Raw genomic sequence first — 23365 nt, forward strand, 5'->3', positions numbered from 1 at the left:
TTGGTCGTTATACAGATTCTTCAGGAGGCATAAAAGATGACTTGGTATCCCCATACCACTAAGAACTTGCCACAATTTGTTATGATCTAGAACTGATCTAGTAGAGCAATATTTACTGAACAGTAACACTGAGAATCACTTAAATTATTGCTATGAAATGAAATTAGAATCAAAATATTAAGATATGTCTGTTATGATTCCTATTTATGATACGCTTATTTTACAGTGCTCTGTGTCCTGTGGGAAGGGTTTAAAGGAACGTGAGATCTATTGCATTAACAACTTCCAAATTAAACTAGAGGAGAATGCTTGCAAACATTTAAGGAAGCCTCGAACTCACAAAGTTTGCAGAACTATCAGATGCCCAGAATGGAAGACTAACAGGTGGAATGAGGTATTTCGGTCCTGCTTTCATGTCATGCTATGGTTTCTGCAGTATAATTGAGAGGATGTTTTTTTTTTTAAACAGGATGTGCAAAAATCCCACTGTTATAGGCAGTGTGGAATGAAAAAAAAAATTGTAATATTGTAGTGTAACCTCCATTGAAATCAAGGAGACATTGTAATCAGTAAAATAATGTTGGTTGCAAATGACCTGGTCCAATATATCTGAATATTTAGTATTTTTAGAAGATACATATTTTAAGAAATGTACCATGGAGAATTACTTCAAAAGGCTACAGAGGATGACCTGGCTTTAAAAAAATCATAGGGAATAATATTTAAATATTATTTAGTTATTTTTGAACTCTGGAAGATTTTAGTAAGGGAAATATTAAGCTGTTTAAAAGTATTTATTCTTCCATTTGTGTGCATACACATCTGTGTATGTATAAGAATAAAAGAGCAAATAAATAAAATCAGTATGTGATTTTTTTTTTAAGTTATAAGAATGCTATATCCAAGTGACAGAAAAGCAGAAAAATGTTTTGTTGATTCTCAGTTCTTATTACTGGAACAGAATAAGGTATTGCCTTGAACTCCCTCCCTCCCTTCCTTTTTTGGTAATTTGTAAGATACAAATCTTTTCTGGATCACCACACATAATGTGTTGGTTGGTCATAAATAGTGTCTGCCCCCTTTTTACTAAACATTCTTTCTTTGCTTATATGCAAGCATGTATTGAGATTAATAAACAAATATTTCTAGTTATTACTTTACACTCCAGTTCTCCAACTGGTGAGGACACTTGAGACATGCTCTTTTTCAAGGACAGGAAAAGCTTATTGAAAGACTAATTTCTAAGTCTCCTGAAAGTCCAGTTACGTTGAAATCTCCTTATCTCTATTTTACCTGACAAAAATTCACTTAGCCACTGAAGCAGATCTTAACTGCCCAGTTATAGGTTCACCAGGTTGGAAAAAAACACCCATGATCATGCAGCCATCCTATTAAACCAGTGTTTCTCAACCTTGGCAACTTGAAGATATGTGGATTTCAACTCCCAGAATTCTGTAAAATGTCAGGTCTTAAAGTTTCGGGTACATAAAGGTGGTGTTACACCCATGCCAGACTGTTTTCAAAAGAAACAGTGTATTTATTAGCTAGCAACCAGGTGTCAGATTTCAGCGCCTGGAGAAAGTCTTTCTGTAACTGGCAAGGAACTTGCACTTTCCGCTTCCCAGGGCAGGCTGGGGGCAGGGATCCCTGCGCACGGGTCTGGCTCTGGGTGACAGCAACTAAGCCCAGTTGTGGTTCAGTCCCAACCACATCTGCCACGTGGTCAAGGTCCTGAGGTAAACGTGACAAAGCATCGGCCAGAAAGTTTTTCTTTCCCGGAATAAATTTTAACTGGAAGTTAAAGCGACTGAAAAATTGAGTCCAGCGAATTTGTTTAGGACTGAGATGCCGGGGTGTGTGGAGGGCTTCCAAATTCCTGTGATTGGTCCAAACCTCGAAAGGGCATTTAGTGCCTTCCAGGAGGTGACGCCAGGCTTCCAAAGCGGCTTTTACGGCAAAAGCCTCCTTTTCCCAAACATGCCACCGGCGTTTGGTTTCAGAAAATTTTCTGGACAGATAAGCGCAGGGTTTAAAGTGATTTTCAGAATCTCTCTGTAACAATATAGCCCCAACTGAGGAGTCGGAAGCATCAACTTGGACCACAAAGGGGCGTTCAGGATCGGGGTGCTGTAGAATAGGCTCAGCAGTGAAGAGGGTTTTTAACTTCTCAAATGCTGCCTGGCATTCAGGCATCCAATTCAGCACTGCCCCAGGGTTTTTTACTTTGCGTGTCTCCCCCAAGCCCTTGGTACGGAGTAAATCAGTGAGGGGCAAAGCAATCTCAGCGAACCCCTGGATAAATTAGCAATAGTAATTACTGAACCCAAGGAAACTTTGCAATTGCCTCTGGGTGTGGGGACGTTCCCAACTTAAAATCGCCTGAATTTTTTCAGGGTCCATTTCAATGCTCTTGTCAGGCACCCGATAGCCCAGATAGTCAAGTTGGATTTTGTGAAACTCACATTTGGAAAGTTTGGCATAAAGTTTGACATCTCTAAGCTTGCTTAACACTTGTTTGAGGAGGCGTTTGTGTTCCTCCTCGGTTTCAGTGTTAATTGAGAACATCATCTAAATAAACCAGGACCCCTTTAAACAAATGATCATGTAATACTTCATTAATCAATTGCATGAAGACTCTGGGCACCCCTGCCAACCCAAAAGGGAGGACTTTGTACTGAAATGAACTCAGTGGGCAATTAAAAGCGGTTTTCCACTCATCTCCAGCTCATATGCGGATGCGGAAATAGGCTTCACGAAGATCGAGCTTGGAGAAAATCTTGCCCTTAGACAAGTGAGCTAACATGTCCTTTGTGAGTGGAAGAGGGTACTTGTTGCAAATTGAGATGGAATTTAACCCCCGATAGTCCATACAGAGTCGAAGTGTGCCACCTTTCTTTTCCCGGAATAGCACAGGGGCCCCAACTGGGGAATTTGCAGGTTCAATAAACCCTCTTGACAAGTCCCGTAATGCCTCAAGCTCCTTCTGAGTCATTGGATAAATTTTCGGCTTGGGCAATTTAGCGTTGGGAACCAACTCTATTGCACAGTCAGTTTTCCGATGGGGGAGTAGCTGATCTGCTTCCATTTCCCCAAAGACGTCTGCAAAGTCTTGGTATCGATCGGGCAAGCCTTCTCAATGTGCCAAGCTAGGGCGCAGCATGGCAATTGCAGCCCTTCCAACCCCCGCATGTGAAGCACTCTCTGCTGTAGGAGCTTGGTAAAACCCATCTTTAAAAGTCACAGTTCCGTGTTCCCAGTTTATATATGGGCTTCGATAGGTCAACCAGGGGATCCCCAGAATTACCAAGGGATTGCCAACAGGTGCTACTACGAATTTTAAAGTCTCATGGTGGCTGCCCATTTGCATTGCGACAGTTCCAGTGAAATGGGTTGCCCCCCCCCCCCACCATTGAACCATCCAACTGTGTGAAGATCAAAGGCTGCAGGAGGGGGAAGCTAGGCAGGTCCAAAGCAGCAATCAGATCAGGGTGAATTAGACACCTGGAACACCCAGAGTCAACTAAAGCCCAGACCTCTGTAGTCTTTGTGCAGGAGCCCAATTTCACTTTTACTGCTAAAGTGGGACAGTCAGCACTCACCATAGCATCCTCGTGCCCATCCTCCTCCACCTGCCCACAGGCGCTCTTCATGGCAGGTGGCTGGCGTTTCCCGCCGGCTCCTTAGAGTCATCTTCAGCCTCTCCCGAGAAGTAGAATACTTCCTCAACGTCGGCTGCGCCCTTGGCTGCTGTCATCCGCCGTGGGGGGGGGCACGATTTGGCCTGCAGCTTGCCCACTCAATCTCCAGCCTTGGCTTTTGGCCAATAAGCTGCTTGATGCCCTTCCTTTCCGCATTGGAGACACTGACCCCTCGCATAGCGCCGATCTCTCTCCTCTTCCCAGGCTCTATAGCCTGGCCAGGCAGCAGTTGCAGCACTTCAGGGTCCCCTCATGGTGGCTGGTGGTTTTTCAGGTCATCTGGTTTGCATGAAGGTATGCTGGGCGTGCTCAGCCTTGCCGGCCAGACAGATCCATTCATACAATGACTCTGGGTCGTCTCTACACAACGCCCACCATAGGATGTCCCAGTTGAGTCCCTCTTTAAACCGTTCTATTAAGGTTGACTGAGACCAGTCGGGGATTTTCCCAGCTAAAGCCTTAAACTTCAGGGCATAATCAGCTACAGACAGCTGGCCCTGGGTAAGATCCTTCAGCGCCTTCTTAGCTCTTGCCTTGGCCAGAGGATCCTCAAAATGCAGCTTTAGTGCCCCCATGAAATCCTCGAAATACTCAAGTTCAGGGGAGTCAGCCTCAGTTAATTGAACATACCAGTCAGCTGCTTGACCCTTCAACTTGGTGGCAATGGCAGTTATCTTAGCCTCTTCGGAAGGGAAGTATGCTCCAAACTGCCTCATGTAACTTTTAGCATTGGTTAGGAAGAAAGATAACTTGGTTGGATCCCCATCAAACTTGACAGAAAAGTCTCTCACCCCCACTCCTGTTGGAGCAGAATCAGCGGCTGCTTGAGTGGTTGGGCCCCAGGTTACAGTAGTTCTGCCTCTTCGGGGTGGGGACACTGGTGATCAAGCTCTGTGGGGTGGAGATTCATCCTGGAGCCGTCTCCGGCCCTGCTCGCTGGTGGTCCGGGTGGGAGGATGGGGGATGGTTGCGTGAAGCTGGGACCTCTGTTGTGCCTACCCTGCCCCCCCAAAGATAGAGACAGGTTTCTTAACATGTACTCCATCAATTCTATTTTGGCCTCCACCACTCATAGCCTTTCAGGGGTTTGAGATTCCTCCCTCCCTCACGTGTTAGGCTGTCTCTCCGTTGATACCGTGCTAGATTCTACGTCTGGGGTCAGTGGGAATGGATACTTCCAGGATGCCTGGGACGTCCCTGGCTGGGGCTCTCCCATTTCATCCCAGGTGATCAACTCTGCGGGCGATTCACTGGGTGCTGGTTGCTCTGGTTCTCCCCCATCGTCAGATTTCTCCACCTCAGGGCTGGAACTCGAATTCTGCTGGAAATCTGAAGGTTCTGGGGTGAGGCTCAGTTCTCCGCTCTTGACCGTCGACTCGGGCATCAAGCTAGCCAGCTCCTCAAGTCCCCCGGTCGTGAGCTTGGACTCGGCCATCGTTAACTATTTTCCCTCACAAGAAACTGATCTTGGTAGGAGCTAACGGTACAACTTTGGTGATTCTCAGCTTTATGTAAGGATTGCCTATTCTAAAACACCATCAGACTCATAAACAGGATCGTAAAGATATCTGATTTATTAAAGAATAGTATGCAGGATCACAAAGAAAGCTGAGAATGGAAAAAGCATGCCAAATGCAAACTAAAAAACCCTCGGTACAAACGAGATCCCTCCCCCCGTAGAATCTTCCCAGGCTCACAATCCCAGGTGCTCCTAATGGCTTCTGATGGTTCGTGGGACAAGACCTTGAGCAGAGCACATAACCCAAACACATTCCATTGTAATGAACATAGATACAGAGCTTGGTACAAGGTTTCACAGCAGCTCCCTCCCAAACAGAAATGCGCATCAGCGCCATGGCATGTGAAGCGTTACGATGTACAGTGCACATTGAAACAGTGAACATGACACCAAGTTTGAGAAACACTGTATTAAACTATATTCATACCAGCCCATACCTATGTTAGTATCATCAAACACATGACAATTGTTTCAAAAGTATGCCGTATTCAGTTCAGTGATACTTGTTCCTGGCTATGTTTGATGATTTCTGAAGCATCCAGTCACTCTTTCTTTTTCTCATATTTTGTATCTGTGTATGTGTGAATGTGTCCCTGCATGAACATGCTGTTCTTATTCTTGTTTTCTCTAGTGTTCTGTGAGCTGTGGAGAAGGTGTACAACATCGGGATGTTTATTGTAGCCTGAAAGGAAGCGGTCGAGTTAATAAAATAATGTGTAGTCACCTCACTCAACCATCTAACGAAAGGCTTTGCTGGCAGGCTGAGTGTGCACAGTATCAATGGTTGCCTGATGAATGGCAAGAAGTAAGTGTGTCAGGCTGAGACGATTTAAGTAATTTAAAATTACCTGTAGATCCAGCTGCTAGTACAAATGTACCTATACTATTAAAAAAGCTTTCATAATAGAAGTTTTTGATACTGAGCAGTCAACTATAGTTACATAAACAACTGTTATTTGTAGGCTGAGTTTTCCTCAAAGCCTCAGATAAGCTTCAATATATAAGGAACAAAGTTTGCTTGATTTGTGCCTCCTTGTTTTCCTGTGGCTGGGCTACAGATGTATTGAATTCCTTGGTGAAGAAACAACCAAGTTTCTGGTCCAGGCTTCCACCAGGAAATATATAACACATAACTTGCACCCTGGAAAGTCAAAGCATTATTCTGTCCTGGATCAATCAACTCATATTCCAATTGAAACATGTAATTCCATGGCAATTTTAATCTCGTTTAATAATGTCCTTGTAAAAAGTATGAATAGTTCTAGTTATCAAGCCAAACTTACTAAATTTGTTTCCATGTGTGGAAAAGGCAAAGACAAATCCAAAGCCACCGTTTCAGAAATGTGGACCTTCCTCCTTATAGGAAGACTAAATTTGTTCTTGTCACCCTCAGTGTTCATGTCAGAAAAAGGAAATACACCGGAAAGTGAAGTGTGTGGATGAAAATAAGAACCAGGTGAATGAAATGCTGTGTGATCTTGCAACCAAACCTCTATCCAGCAAAAAATGCAGAATGGCTTCCTGCAAATACATTGTAATCACAGGTGATGCCTCACAGGTAATGTGTCAGTTTATGAGCAGGTCTATTTTTACTACTTGAAAATAGCAGATATATTTCCATCCCTCCCCCAACGGTTCAAAGACTTGAATTTCTCAACCTCTTTCAATTCAATTAGTTTTAGCACAGAAAGGGCTGTCTTTGGGAGTTGCCTCACAACAGTAATTTTTCCCCAACCTCTGCAGAATAGATCAGTTTACCTTTTCATGCCAAAGAAATCTGCTTCCTTAGACATGGTGAAGATCATAGTCCCAAGATATAAAGGCCGGGTTATCCATTTCTGTTCATGGCTTGCAGAATACCATTTTGATTTTCATTTCATACAACAAGCTATGGCATATCTTTGTAAAACAAATAAACAACACATAGGGTTTCCCCATCAAGATCCCATCAGTTACCTTTCTGAGAATATTCCACAACTGTGGAGAATACGGCCGCAACCCCAGAGGGATTAGGTCCATTAAAAGTGGGAGTTGTAAGTATCATCCCAATAGTGCTTATGTGCCTTGTGTAACATTCATTTATCACGTTAGTGCCCAGCAGGTTGTTATCTTCAGCGCCATCAGACAATTACATACTGTATTAAAGCCGATGATGCCTGGAACAAACGTGCTTATGGCCTTCAATCAGCAACTTACTCAGGCTGCCCAGTGGTGCAATTATCATTGGTTAATGAATGCAATGTCAGGACTTGTCTACGCGCTGCAACTTGGAAAGTGGGGAAATGGAGTAAGGTAAGTGTAGCCGAGTGAGGCGCCTTTATTATTTATAAAGTCATAATAGCTAGCAACTATGATTTGTTTTATGGTCTTTTCAATTCAGTCTGTGATTTTTATTTAGTGCTCAGTGCTTTGTGGAATAGGGACAGCAGAAAGAAATGTCCAGTGCCTGATGGAAAATGGTTCCTCCAGTGACTTGTGTTTGTCCCATTTAAAACCTGTGGCTAGAAAATTATGTCATGCAAAAGACTGTAAGTAATTGTTGACAGGGATTTCTCTTTTGGGCTGGAATGAATGTGAAGCATACATTTGCTCCATTATAAAAGACTAACAACTTTTTTATTTACTATTTTCTCTATCATATAAACTCTTGCGTGCCATCTTCCATATTACATGTAATTTTTAGTATAAACATTCCTAAGAAACTTTATAGAATTTCACTGACTTTTTAAATATACTATTTCTAATGCAAATTTGTGAACCTGAATTTCCATAATATAAGCTTTTGTTTTATACCTAATTATCTTAAACACCTTATAAAAGGTGTGTGGTTTTATGCAACTTTCAGAAATCTTCTTTTTATGATTCCTCTTTCATGAATAAATGATATCTTACACAAGCTTTAGACTGGAGGTGAATGAATGGCATCATTTTCTGTTCAGAGATGTATAGTCTGTGCCTTGGTGGAATTTATTTTGGCAATTTTTGCCAGCTGAGACCCCCCAAAATCCATTCTAATAGAATATTTCATTCCTGAAAATGACTTACCTGCATCTTATTTTTAGGTGAGAGGACAACCAGCTGCAAAGAAATCCAGATTAGAAAAAAAATCCAAAAGGATGGTGAATATATGCTTAATGTTAAGGGAAAAATAATAAAGGTATGGTATTGTGCTTTTCTGGGTGGAAAGAATCTAAAATTAAAGCCATCCCATCCCAAAATAATCCAAAATTGTTCCCATCTTTCTTTGTAGATTTATTGCTCAGATATGCAGCTAGAAAATCCCAAAGAATACTTAACTCTGGCTAAAGGAGAAGCAGACAACTTTTCAGAAGTATATGGATATCGGTACTTCGTTGTATTTTAACTACTGTATTTCTCTGTTGATGTAATAACAACCTAGTTAGAGATCTGTAAATTAAGCATATATGCTTAGTGCTGAATTACCACTGAAGAATTTAGGAATTGTCTAGATTCTCAGTTTTCTGTTTCAACAATAGCCTGATTCAGAAAGGAGAGGTATAGATTGACAGAATGTTATATCTTATGACTGGCCTTCTATCTCTCAAGTGAGCAGAAGTTTAGATTAGAAATTACCCTTTTTAAAAAAATAAAAAGATGTGTGCTTAAACTGGTAATTTTTATTTGGAAGAAAAAAAAACAGTTGCAGGATCTGAACCACCTTCTCTTGGGTGAGCCCCTGCAAATCTCCTGCTGAAAATTGTCTCCATTCTGGAGACAAGATCATATCATGAGTTATCAACATAAAAAATTCCGTACATGTACGTTCACATCCCCAACCAGCACATCTCTAAAAACACCAGAAGCATTAGTTATAGATTCATATTACTGAGCAGACTTTCTTTTCTTACTTCCTGCTCTTTCTTTTCTTACTCCTTCCCTAAGCATTCCATATATTCTCGAGCATGTGCTGTGTCCATCATGTACTGCTTATCCCATTAAGCAACCAACCTTAAACTCTATAGTTGCTCAAAGCATTCCATAATTCGACTTGATTCACGTTGCCATATTCTTTCCCTAAATCAATAAATATACTATACATTTTCTCACATGCATACATTTCTCAAGGACCTGCTAAAGAGCAAAAATTTTCACTTCCCCTGCCTGGCATAAAGCTGAACTGCACTTTCCATTCTTTTTCCATGTGCCTGATGAATAAACACATGACAAACTATGCATATTCAAAACAAATTCTTTTTTTCTGATCAGATATTCAACAGTCACCGCTGTCATTCATTTGTGGATTCTCCAAATGACCCAATCACTTTTTTGGTACTGTTTTATTTCATTCATTTCATTTCATTCTCATCTTCCTTTCAAGCAAAACAGTCCCCACCCCCCGCCATATCACATTCATTCAGAACGTTGCACAAAAAATCAAACTTAAATCTGTTTCCTCCATTACCACCATTCACTGGAGTGTGATTTTCAACTATCACCAGCTATGGATATCTAGTTTCACATATGTGTGCATTCACAACAACCTAAATGACACCAGTTCATATTTTCTGACATGTATTTTAGTCCTTTCATTCTTAATTAAATCTACAGCTTCACTTCCCTGCATTCCACAAGATCTGACACCTTTATTCTAATCTACTATATTGTTTTCCTTTCACTTAGTTACATTAACACTCTATTTTTCAATTTTACAAGAATAATTCATGTTTGTTACTATTTACTTGTCTTATATTCCATGTCATATGCCATTGTCATTCATCAGATGGGCCCATATATATTTATAGTATGTCATCCACCCATCATGTCTTTGGTGAATTGAGGTGAATGATTTTTAATAAGATAGAAAATGTGGAGGAAAATTCTGAGAGTGCCTTGGACTGCAAGAAGATCAAACCAGTCCATACTCCAGGAAATAAAGCCAGACTGCTCACTTGAGGGAATGATATTAAAGGCAAAACTGAAATACTTTGGCCACATAATGAGAAGACAGGACACCCTGGAGAAGATGCTGATGCTAGGGAGAGTGGAAGGCAAAAGGAAGAGGGGCCGACCAAGGGTAAGATGGATGGATGATATTCTAGAGGTGACGGACTCATCCTTGGGGGAGCTAGGGGTGGTGATGACCGACAGGAAGCTCTGGCGTGGGCTGGTCCATGAAGTCACGAAGAGTCGGAAGTGACTGAACGAATAAACAACAACAAACAAAATGTTTATTCATGCCCATGCAGCATTTTCTGCTAATATGTCAGTACCAGTCAGTTTTAGTACATTTTGGCCAGTATATCACAAATGCACCCAAGCTTATTACAAGCATATGCTATTCCATGCAAGGTAGGATCTGTAATGTGGAGACTATTTTGCAAGCTAACATATAGTTGCCCACCAACTAAGAATTACATGCAGTATACTTACATGCATTCAGTATGGAAAAAAAAAGCTTCATCCAAATAGTCAATAAAAAGCATTTGGGGAACAAAGGATGCAAACTATGCAGGACTATTCCTCATCTGAATATACAAGATCTCAAATCTAGGCATGGTGATAGGTACCTTGCTTATATCCTTTCTAGACTATTCTAAGCTTTATGCAGTTTTTTAAAAAACAATATTCAGATACTGCTGTCAAGTTTTGACTAGAGCTGGGTATAAAAAATAAATAACTTCTTCATAATATATCTCCATCAGCTACAAATTTGTTTCCAGGCATAGTTTAAAGAACCTTTAATATCCACAGGAAAGACCACTTCTTAGTTCTTCCACTGTTAGAGATGTTTAGTGAAACGCACAGAAAGCCTTTCCAGGCTAGTTTGGGATTTATTAGCAAGGAATATTAGATTAGTTTCTTCTTCAATGTCCTGCAAGCAGACAAATATATTTTTATTTAGGTGTTTGGCTTCAAGAGTGCTGTTTATAAGTATGTTTATAGCATTTATTGAGCATACTTAGCCCAGAGAAAGAAAAATGAACAACAAACAATATGCTATTTGCTTTATCAGTATATGGAAATAATGGTGTATGAAATAAGTTTTTAGCTGCATTTTTTTTAATTTTGGTTTTTTTTTACTAGTATCTTATTCTAGAGCTCCATTATGAGAAGTTATGAGGTACAAACTTGATAATCAATAAACATACAGTAAATATCCAGGCAAAGTTTTTAAAAAAAAAAAAACTCATTTATTTGTTGTGGAAGAGATAAGGAGATATTGCTTATACATACCTCCTTGAAAACAGTAAGATTTAAAATATGTTTAACTTGGTTAAAATGTATATATGGTTTTAGATGCAGGCCTACAAATATTTGTATAGTACTCTATGTACCATAAAATAATTCTATTTTCAGCCATTTTGAGGTGTTAATGTGGAATGACACAGTAATGTACCATGTTACCAAAGAGACTAAAATAAAGCTAACAATATTTCTTTATAGGTTATATAACCCATATGACTGCCCTTTTAATGGGACTAAACATCAAGACTGCATCTGCCGAAATGACTACCCTGCAGCTGGCTATACCATTTTTAGAAAAATAAGAATTGATCTCAATTCCTTAGAAATTAAAAGTGAGTTATGCAAATTTTCATTAACTATTATAACACTATTAAAGCAATATTTCCCTATATTTCAGCACACAAAGAGCAATGAACAGCTGCCCTCCTTTTTAAATTTAGATTTATAACCTGTTTTTATAAACTAAATATAAAGTATTAAAACACAAATTTAAAAGATGTGAAGTTTGGTATAAGATCATGTTTATATATGGCTATCTTTTCTATGCACTGTGGTCATCAAGGAACCAATCTAGAAACATTGTAATATTGCTGCTATTATGTATTGTATTATAACACAATTTAGTGTCATGACAATTCAATTGCTGTTCTATTTTTATATATTTTAAAGTATGTAAAAAGTAGCTGAGCCTCATGTGGTGCAGAGTGGTAGGTGGCAGTATTGCAACTGAAACTCTCCCCATGACCCTGGCTTGTTGGGGAAGGCGATGACTGGGGAAGGCAATGGCAAACCAAGCTGCTATAGTCTGCCAAGAAAACTTGGCAAAAGTGGCGTCCCCCCAAAGGGTTAGACATGACTTGGTGCTTGCACAGGGGACCTTTCACCTTTCAAAAAGTAGCTATGATTCAGATAGGAAAACACCCCCCCCATGGAACATAATAGCATGAAAGAAAATATTTAATTAGGAAAAGTATTGAGATTGTTGTTTTAGCATCTTGGATTTTATATTTTTATTTTTATAAGGAATCTGTTTTTATGATATTTTAATCTTGTATTATTTTATTCTGATTGTAAACCATCCAGAGTCACTTGCCAAGATGGGCGGTGAAGAAATGTGAGAAATAAATAAATAAAAGTAGATTGGGGGAATCATCATACCCACATGGACTAAAATCCTGATATCTAGTGACTACTATTATCAAATGTTTAATTCACCTATTTATGTATTTTATCAATTTATACAGCTCCAAATCAATGCATGACTCAGGATGACATCCAGAATTAAAAACAGCAAATAATAATAAAAAAGACATTAAAAGCACATTAAAAGCACATTGCACCAGAGGCACCATCAAACAACAAAAAGCAACCAAAGAATAGTTAAGGGAATAAAGTCCTACTGATCCAATGTCTGGAGATAAAGTCTTCAGGGCTTTTCAAAAGGCAGGCAGGACTGGGGCTATCTGGATCTAGGCACAATTCTGTCCTTTAGGGCAGGCACTGTGAAAGAGAAGGCATGTCTCCTTGGTCCTACCAGATGACACTGCTTGAGGGATAGGACCTGGAGCATAGCCACCTGTCAGATCTTATCAGGTGGGCAGAAGTAATTGGAGACAGGCAGTCCCACAGATAACCAGTCCCTGTGCCATTATATCTAACAATTAGCACTTTGAATTTCTTCCAGAAACCCACTGTTACCAGTGCAGCTTACAAAGCAGTGGTGTTACATGGGTACACTGAGGTGCATCTATAACTATTCATACCCATCGTTCTAGACCAGGTATAGCTTCTGAGAGGTCTTCAGGGGCAGCATTGAACTAATTCAGTTAACGGGTGACCAAGGCATGTAGACCTATCCAGAGATGGGAGCATTTGATGCACAAAATGGATTTGTGCAAAGTTTTGCTGGCTTTGCACATCCATTGTGCAAAGCCAGCTCTTCTCCACCTAATAATGTCCATCTGTGCTGGAAGAATTCATTGTTGGCTGCAGTGTTTCCAATAATAGCACTCCTGTGTAGCAATTAGACTAAAACAAAGTCTTCATTGGCCAAGGAAGAGGAAGAGCTGATTCTCAGTGGTGTTGCAGCACATAGGAATGGGATGATGATGGTGGTGGTGGTGGTGGTGGTGGTGATGACAGAAATTTATATGGCCGCCCAACTCACTCACAGTGACTCCAGGCGGCTAACAGAAATAAAACCCCAAATACAAAGTCCACTACACCCCCAGCCCCCCGGTGACAACAATACATTCAAACACACCACTTGATGGGCTCCACTTGATGGTTATCCCTTCTCTTTCTAGCTGTGGTTTCCATGAAAATACTTGTCTGCATAGCAGGGTTGAATATTGTAGGACTTCATCCATGTTCTGAGAACTTCCCTTTCCCTTAAAATTCCAGTTTGGTAGCAGAACATTATCTTTGTGACAATGGTGAGTCCTGTACGCTCACAGTCCTAACTGAGTTGATTAAACCTGCTCCATTTCCAATAACAACAGTTCACTTTTTTCACTAGTTACTGACTTCCAGTTTGCTCACACCATACTCGGAAAGCCGGTTCCCTTTGCCACAGCTGGAGACTGTTACAGCGCTGCTCAGTGCCCACAGGTACATTGTGGGATTATAGGAGTGGGACTGGGGCTTCTGTGGTCAGATCTGCTTTTCAGTGTGTTGTTTTTAATAAGAAACATGGCTCACTTTGATATTTTACCCTTTTCAACTGTTTTTTTTAACCTAGCCTCACAATTCTTTGCTGAAAAGTTTCAGTGCCTCTTATGACTTGCAGAACTTGAACATTTGGATTGGATTGTCATTTATTAGCCTGCCAGGAAACAGTAGCTTATATTGTTCATGGACATCCCAGGGTCTGGCAGAAATTGTCCAGGCAGACCCCTTGAGGAATGATCTTATATTTCATATTTCATATTTCATTTTTCTTTCTTGAAATCCTGCTTTCTGTTTATCTGTGATTCTCCTTTTGTCTTGTTTGTTCCTGACAACTTTGTGCTTGTGCTTTACCACACAATGCTGCCCTTTTGGGAATGAGTAATTTTTCTGTCAATAAGCCTACTTTAGGCTGAGGTTGAACAACTATTTCTTTTCCACTAGTATAAAAGAGGCACTTTTAAAGCTAATTTGTGTGTGTGTTTCTGTGTGTGAGGGGGGAACTTAGGTGTGTTTCTGTCTTACATCTGGAAAGCCTGTCGTCCGCAGATGACAGTAGAACAGCAACCTCCCCCTCCCCTTGTGTGTCTGTATGTGAATGTCTACCATACTGAATCCTGAACATCTCGACCTTGTATTTCTCCAAAATGATTAAAGCATAATATGTGAGATAAGATGATCAATATCTGCTGTGCATTCTCTGAAATTGATCTATGCTTTTCACTACTTGTTAGGGGCAATTTGGCATCAATTTGGCAGGCACTGGCCTGAGATTATCGACTAACACAACATGGAGTGCTCAGGGTAATTATGCCACTGTCCAGATACATAAATCTCAGGTAAGTGGTTCTTATTTTGTTTGCATGGATATTTCATTTGGATCATATTTTGGTGGGTGAGGGAGGTTCAGCTGAGCTGATGTATGTATTAAAAGTTAAAAGTGTGAGTTGCAAAACAGATGATGAAACTGGGTTCACACTTTGTACTTTCTATAATATACGTGGCATCTAACATACTCTGTGTGTGTGTGTGTGTGTGTGTAACCTCAATTTGAAATGTTATAATTGTAATTGTAGCAGAAAATACAAAATGGGAAACAGTCTTTGTTTTTAGTTTTCTGGCCCAGGAATCTAAGCAATGTATAGATGTACAAGACAACAGCATGAAAAGAATGAAAAGGAAGTAAAACAAGAAATTGTTCAGAACAAGCCATGCTTCCTTTCTTGTCTGCAGACTGATAGGGATGTGCAAAGCATTTAAGGGGCTACTCTAAAAAATCTGTTATGTGCTGAAAGCACCCCTAAAAATCAAGCTGTTTGGATGGTTTAGAGCACTGCTTAAAAGGTTGTCCCCAGCTGTCTGCACATGTGTGAGCATGCATACCTGTTCTCTTTGCTGGCAGCCTTAATGGACGTATTGTGTGCATGTATGCACATATAGCAAAACATAACCTGTGCAGCAGCTGTACAAGCCTTCCAGGGGATGTCGCTGCTTTAATGCTCTGTATTCCTTTTAGCTGTAGGCCTACAAATATTTGTATAGTACTCTATACAGTCTTGACATCTACTCCTATTGAAAGGGCAGTCATGGATTATATAACCTATAAATAAATATTGTTAGCTTTATTTTAGTCTATTTGGTAATATGTTACATTACTGTGTCATTCCACATTAACAACTCAAAATGGCTGAAAATAGAATTATTTTATGGTACATAGAGTACTATACAAATATTTGTAGGCCTGCAGCTAAAAGAAATACAGAGCATTAAAACAGCCACATCCCCTGGAAGGCTTGTACATTTGCTCAAATACCTTATAGCCCCTTTAATTGATTCTGGTTTTGACTTTGCCACAAATGATGGTTAATTTAAGCATAATAAAGTCAATACTACCCAGGACACTGTAACTTTTTCATGAATCTGTTAACCAAAAGCAGTGTACAAAGGTTTGAATCATTTTGCATCATTTTCCATGGCCTTGTATCATTATGTTTTTTCATTCAATTATCTTTTTTTCTTTTTAGAATGATACTAAAATATATGGAAGATGTGGAGGATTCTGTGGGAAATGTATTCCTAGTGGAAATACTGGTCTTCAACTTCAAATTCTGTAATAAAACAGGCAGAGAAAACAAATCACAAAGGTCATATTGAAGGTGCTGTTATTTTTTCAACTCGGTAGTGGTAACTCAGAATTAGTTCTTGTCTTTCTTTGTTCATAGAAGGGACTCAAGTGTGTGCTCCCACAATTCTTGATGTGCAAATATTAACTGCAGATGTCAACTGATACATTTCTATAGAGACACTAGATGGGATCCAAAGACTGCACAAAGGAAACTGGTGGAAAAGGGTTTTCCATTCTTCTCTTCTTTGGTTAATCCCACCCTACTCTGACAAGATTATTCATATGGGGTGAGGAACCATTCTGAATAATGAAAAATGTGGTGATTATAGAAGAAGGAGGAATTGCCCAGATCAGGACATTATTCACTATGCATTATTTTTGGCTAGCTCAACCAGTACATATTTTCTGGCTTTTATCCTGCTTCTATCATGATTAGCTTTAAATCTCATCAAACTGTAGTGCAAACGTCCATCAAGATCTAGTCAAACACTCAAACCTTTATGAAAAGATGAAAGATGCACATAGGTTTTAGGTACATGTACTAAGAATTATAAAAAGTAATTGTGATAACATGTGCAGAATACATTTTTATATGGCAATTTAGGGTTGCCTGCAAGATAAAGCATCCCAAACCACTTTAAATTTGTCTCTGTATAATGACCCTGGAAAGAGTTAATTTACTGCGTAGAACCAGCAGATGGGACTTGCCAATACAATATCATTATTTCACTATTTAATGTACATTATATATTCAATCATTGCAGGTTGCCTTGAGACATGGTTGAGAAAACAAACTTGAGATATATCTTTGTAGAACGGCCCATGAAGTGAATGTTTTCAGAACCTCATACTATAACAAAAGGTAAAGGTTCCCCTGCACAGTCGGGTCCGACTCTAGGGGGCAGTGCTCATCTCCATTTCCTAGCCGAAGAGCCAGTAAACTACAGTATCTGCTAGCTTGAAAGATAAGAAGGAAAGTAGTATGTTGAAATGTACCATATATGGCATAATCCTAAACACGTTTATTCAGATTTAAGCCTGGATTTAATCTCTGTTAAACTTGCATAGGGTTACAGTCTATAATTGCTGTTGACTTTATAAAATCTATCAGATATCTGTTATCCCAAATTTGAATAAGACTGGTGCACAATCAGTATGCTTTCTGCTGATACAGTTCATGTACCTTCCTGTAATTCTGTGATTTTTGTTATTATTTTTCTTGGTGCTCAAATAGCAACAGCAGATCAATTTGAATGTAAGATCTCTTATGGGTGTAAAGTAATAATGCATAGTTAAAAACCTAATTCTTATGAATTAAACACTATCAGGACACTTAGTTTTGCTTGTTTTACACACACACAGAGAGAGAGAGAGAGAGAGAGAGAGAGAGAGAGAGAGAGAGAGAGAGAGAGAGAGAGGAGAGAAACAGCCAGCCTAAACACTGTAAACATAGATGTTGACAATTAAATGCTGCTCATGCCTCTGTTGCATCCTTGAAATCTTATGTGAGAAAGGATAAAGGCGATATTTATTTGATTTAGACTTTATAACACGTTTTAATTAACCCAGTTAACATTTCTGGAATATATAAGCAAATTATTATTATTTCATTGTATATTTGATTTATATCCCTCCTTTCAGTTAGCAACTCAAGGCAGCTTATGTGAGGATCTCCTTTCATTTCATCCCCACAACAACAGCTCTGTGAATTACAATGACTAGAACTCACCCACTGAGTTTTTGTGGCTGAACTTCCCTGGTCTCCATGGTCCCACTCCACACCTTAATCACTGGACCTGCCCATCCAAGCCTTAATCAGTGATTTTCAGGATTTTATGGCATAATTCGAAATAGACACCAGATATGTATAAGCATAAAAATACACATTATATGCACTTATTAAAGAAAACTATGCATAGCACCATAGTAATAGGAAAAACTGCTTGTGCAAATGGATACTAATTTTCAGCAGTCATTTTGTAGTCTGAATTTGCAAACTGTTATGGAAAGGAAGTCACAGTCAGGATAGTAAGCAATATCAAAATAGGCAGATTCATCCACCCCCAAATGCAAGTACTCTTTGCAAGATCCCTTGTATCCATATTAGATTGGATCAGATATAAGAGAAAAGTGGGTTTCCTGCCATGAGAATGACATTCCACAGAGGACTCCTTTCCTTCACTTCCTTTTTCAAATAGAAGAGGTCTCCCCCCCCCCCCCCCCGACCTATGCTTTTAGAATTAATTTCAAACTTGGAGAATTTTGACAGGTGCTAACTAGGTTAACTAAGAAACAAGAATATCAAATGACAGTTTAAGATTTCTTTTAGTACAGAATTTGTTAACCACTGTTCCTATTACATCTGAACTCAGAGAACAATGATTCATTTTACTCATGGTTAGAAAACCTAACCAATAGATCCCCATATTTGCAGATGCTTTTCTTTTCTTTACTTAGACCAAGGAGGACAGGACATGGTATAGAGCAAGCACCTAAAGCACATGTAAGTGTCTTCCTGTAATCTGAAACCAGGGTTTCTATAACTCTATGTAGAGAATTCTGATCTCAGAATGTGTCTTTTATGTTTGCAGTATAGCTGCCTCTACAGCAGTAGACGCCATGTGTCAAACAAGGGAAGTAAATCAGATAACCAGATCCAAGAGAGCTCTTACTGATGAATGAGCATTCCATTAAGGTCTTTTTTTTTCCCTCAGAAAGTCCAAACATTCTATACAGCATGATTTAATTGTTCCTGGAGATCAGTTGTAATAGGCACTGAAATGTCCCACTTCATTGCTACATTGGAAGATATGTTTGCTTTTATGGAAATCCTGGTTATTGGATTTGTAATTTAGGATTCCAGAATTCAGAAGAGAAGATGTTGCTGCTGCTGCTGATGTTGATGATGATGATGATGATGTTTAAGGACACATTCTCGAGTATTCAGAATGCATAACATATGCTGTATTGTAGAAGGTTACTCTTTATTGCTTTTTTATGATGCTTACTCTTTAAACCAAATACCAGCCACGGGTATAATCCTTATCCCATTAAAATAAATGGCAAAAGCACCTATTCATTTTAATGAGTCTGTATTCACTCTAAATAATTAAACCAAATACTAGCTAATTGCCAGTAACGTATTTGTAGATCAAGTGGCAGCTATTCCTACATTATCTGTATACTATTAAAGGCTAGATCATCCCACATAATTTGGAAGAATTGATTTTTAGTTAATACACACTGGTCATGATTTTGTGATCTCTGTATCAGAAAAGTATTTTTGCACTATGTATAAACATGGAAAAGTAACATTATTTTCTTAGAAATGTTTACATTGACAATACATATGTTATAAATTATTTTTTAAAAATTGTGTAATAAATATAATCTCTAAACAGATTGGTGGGCTCATTTGTACAGCAAATTATACTGAGGACTGGAATTTCAGCCCTCTAACACCAGATAAAATTTGAATACGCCAGATGGACACCTGGAAATACTACAGTTCCTAATTAGGCACACTAGATAACGTAATGTCTGTTCCACCAAAGCTTCAGATGTATTACAGTTCAAGTCCTGAACCTAGTGCAATACAATATAAATAATAATAACAACGGCAATTTAAATAATAAATGACCACCCTTTCCCAGTGTCTGGTGGCTGTGGGGGCCTGGATGGGGAACAACAGACTTTGGCTGAACCCCGGTGGCTGTGGATTGATGGCTCCTCAGTTTCTGGGAAATTGCCATCTTTAATTCTGGATGGGGTCACACTGCCCCAGACAGACCCTGTGCGCAATCTGGGGGTTCTCCTGGACTCACAACTCCTGCTCAAAGAGCAGGTGGCAGCCGTGGCCAGGAGGGCCTTTGCACAACACCATGTTGTGCGCCAGTTATGCCCTTTCCTGGAATGAGAGGCCCTTTGAACGGTCACTCACGTCCTGGTAATCTCCCACATAGACTACTGCAATGCACTGTACATGGGGCTACCCTTGAAGAGTATCCGGAAGCTACAGCTGGTTCAGAACGCAGCCATGCGGGTAATTCTTGGTGACCCAAGGGTGGCACGTGTAACACCTTTACTGAGCAAGCTGCACTGGGTTCCAGTTTGCTTCCAGGTCCAATTCAAGGTGTTGGTTATGACCTTTAAAGCCCTACATGGCATGGGGCCAGGCTACCTGATGGACCGTTTCATCCCCATTACATCGACCTGTCCCACCTGGGCATGCAGAGAGGGCATGCTGCGGATCCCATCTGCTAGAGAGTTCCATCTGGTGGGGTCGCAGAAGCATGCCTTCTCTGCAGCAGCTACTGCCCTTTGGAACATTCTTCCCCCAGAGTTGAGACAGGCCCCTTTGCTCCTGGACTTCCACAAAAACTTAAAAACCTGGTTTTGTCATCATGCCTGGGGCGGGAAGGAGAACAGCTCCTCTTGGGAATGGCTAGCTCCCTAGAATTGCCCTGTTTTGCTTACAGATTGAGAGAGAACTTTGCCATCTGGATTCTATTACATTTTAGTATATTTATATTTTATATTTTATTGTTTATTTATATCATATTATTGTATAATATTTATATTCCATTGTGGTTAATTGTTTTTTACTGTAAACCGCCGAGTCCCTTCTTGAGGGGGAGATGGGCGGTGATAAATTTGACAAATAAACAAACAAACATTTTGGCAACATAATGAATCAGAATAATATTACGTCCTATTCTGTCAAAATCTACATTTAATCTTTCCTAATAAACCCATTCCAGACCATTTAATGTAAGTATTTAAAATTTTCTAATCATTCTGAGTTTGTTGTTAATTATGAATTGTTCATCAATTATTCAGTGCAGTGGGCCCAGGATCTTTTTACTTCCAATACAAGGGTTAGGGTTAGGTATGGTGGAGAAAATAAACAAAAATAAATGTGCAAGGACATGACCAGTATTTCTTATCCATATACCTGGATGTGTCTTTTTATTTTATCTGCTCCTATTTCTAGTTTATTTTGATGAGAGATGGACCAGATCTTTACACTGTTTTTGAGTTAGGCCTATAGAAGAACGTGTCCACCCCCCCTCCCCTCATGTACCAGTAATCTTTCCAGGTGAAAGTTTCTCCAATTTCTTAGCAATCTGGCATTGTTTCACAATTCGGCTATCCGGTACTGCGTTCTTTTTTCCTGTGCCATGGTCTCACACCAGATGCAGCAAAAATGGCTAGTACAGTGAACTGGCTTTCATCATGGTTTTAACTCAACATGGCCACCTTGTTTCTTGATATCAATGATTTATAGAGCAACCAACATGAGGTTTGATAGAAATATAGTACAGCAATTTAAAAAAGATACTTTTCAGTGAAATGTACATTTCTAGCACTCTCCCTTTGGTGCATTACATAACCTGATTTTTGCAAACATGGTATATTCAGAGAACCTTCCATTATAAACAGACGGTTTTGTTCATAGCAAAAAAGTGAAGTATTGGCAAATGGATTCCAAACAAGAGTTTTTCAAAAAAATAGCTCTTCCACCACAGTAATCCATGCATTATGTGTGAAAGAAATAGAAATATACTTAAAATTGGCTTTAATTCATGGGATTAATCATTTTGTATACATTATCTGTTGAACAATTTTGTCTTGAGTCAAAGATGTTAAGGTAAGCAATGTTAGATTACAAAATGCTGCACAAGGAAGATATTCTTCAGATTGTAGGATATATGATGGGAGCAAAAAAGGCAGGGAGGAAATCAAGTTATTTTAGTAGGATTGACTACTAAAATCAGTTTATCACTGATCTTGGAATAAGCAAACAAGGTAGGTGTGCCTTCTGTAAATGTAAATGTTTCAGTACTGGATTTATAATGTTGAAGATGGAAAATTTAACATTGTGATTTTCTTTTCTTCTTTATTTTGTACAAGTTGCCAGCTACTGAAAAGCTCTGTGTCTGTATATTAAACGGTCCATTCTGTGGATTAAAATAGGTTTAATCCAATATCACAGGTTGATATTTGTTTATTTATTCTTGCAGTTGGAAAATATTTTTTTACCCTGATGTCTGATTGGTTTCCCTTTGAGTTTGGTTATGACAAATGTTTTCTGGATATGCTTGGAAAACAAAATGTTAGAATTCAAACCAGAAATCACTGGCTTTATTTAGGCCTCCAATTCTTAAACTTCAATAGCTATTCAAAACTTTATCAGGTCACACTGGACTGCACTCCAATTAAGGTTATATTTCTTGTTGCTATATGCTATATGTCCTAACCTATTTTTATGCTATCATCTGGATGTTCAAAAATGGGTTTACACATTTACTTACTTACTGCAATTTTTATGCTGTTCCAATCCAGAGAATCTGATCGAAAGTTACATATATAAATATATTTTATCAGAGATTACGTATGTGTTTTTATGTATATATTACATTATGCTTATGAGCAAAATATGTGTGAGTTTTCTTTTAACTGTGCTTGATCTGTTCCTAGGTAGGAATCTGTGGGAAAGTTGATTTCAGATTCAGTGTAATATACCTACAGTGTCACTAGATGTCATGGTAGTAGTAGAATTAGTGGAAGAACTCAAACATTAGTTTACCTTACATTGCATAGACACAAATCTTGTTTATAATACAGTTTAGAGGTTCTTAGTATATGAAAGCATGTGAAAGCAGATGGCCTATCCCCACTTTCTAGGCATCAACTGGTTCTTCAGCTCAGAATTGACATTTATGAGCAGTATGCATTGACTATACTTAGGGAATAGTGTTAGTAGTGTGCAAAGCATTTTAAAGAGGTGTTTTGCAAAATGTATTAGCACAAATGAACCACTCCTTTTCAAAGTGTAAAAGCAGCCACATAATTTGCAAGGGTTGTGCGGTTGCTTCGAATATTCGTGTGTGTGTGTGTGTGTGTGCATGCACAGGCAAGATTTCTGCTAGAACTGTCAATGAAATTAAGTGGTTGTATCTGGATATGAGGCAGAGACAGGACAGAAAAACTTTTGAAGCAGTTACACAAGCTTTTTAAAAGAGGAGGCTGGTTTAATGCATCAAAGAAAGGTGCTTAATTCATAGTAAGTTTCTTTGTGAAGAACCTCTTTTAAATGCTTTGCACAACCTTAAAGAACGTTAGTATAATATTTTATTACATTTGTCT

General features: G+C 39.1%; 1 protein-coding gene across 1 annotated transcript in view; it reads left to right on the plus strand.

The window, feature by feature from the left end:
- Positions 1 to 16570, plus strand: part of ADAMTS20 (ADAM metallopeptidase with thrombospondin type 1 motif 20) — a 70694-nt gene extending 54124 nt beyond the window's left edge. The window contains exons 29-39 of the mRNA XM_063309398.1: positions 227 to 394; positions 5849 to 6028; positions 6611 to 6775; positions 7309 to 7509; positions 7616 to 7745; positions 8280 to 8374; positions 8468 to 8562; positions 11623 to 11756; positions 13943 to 14034; positions 14826 to 14930; positions 16116 to 16570. Coding sequence (XP_063165468.1) covers positions 227 to 394; positions 5849 to 6028; positions 6611 to 6775; positions 7309 to 7509; positions 7616 to 7745; positions 8280 to 8374; positions 8468 to 8562; positions 11623 to 11756; positions 13943 to 14034; positions 14826 to 14930; positions 16116 to 16205 — 1455 coding nt within the window. The 3' untranslated portion in view covers positions 16206 to 16570. The remainder of the gene's footprint in view (positions 1 to 226; positions 395 to 5848; positions 6029 to 6610; positions 6776 to 7308; positions 7510 to 7615; positions 7746 to 8279; positions 8375 to 8467; positions 8563 to 11622; positions 11757 to 13942; positions 14035 to 14825; positions 14931 to 16115) is intronic.
- The last annotated feature ends 6795 nt before the right edge of the window (positions 16571 to 23365 follow it).

This window comes from Candoia aspera, chromosome 7 (genome assembly GCF_035149785.1).
Source record: "Candoia aspera isolate rCanAsp1 chromosome 7, rCanAsp1.hap2, whole genome shotgun sequence".
Lineage (NCBI taxonomy): Eukaryota > Metazoa > Chordata > Lepidosauria > Squamata > Boidae > Candoia > Candoia aspera.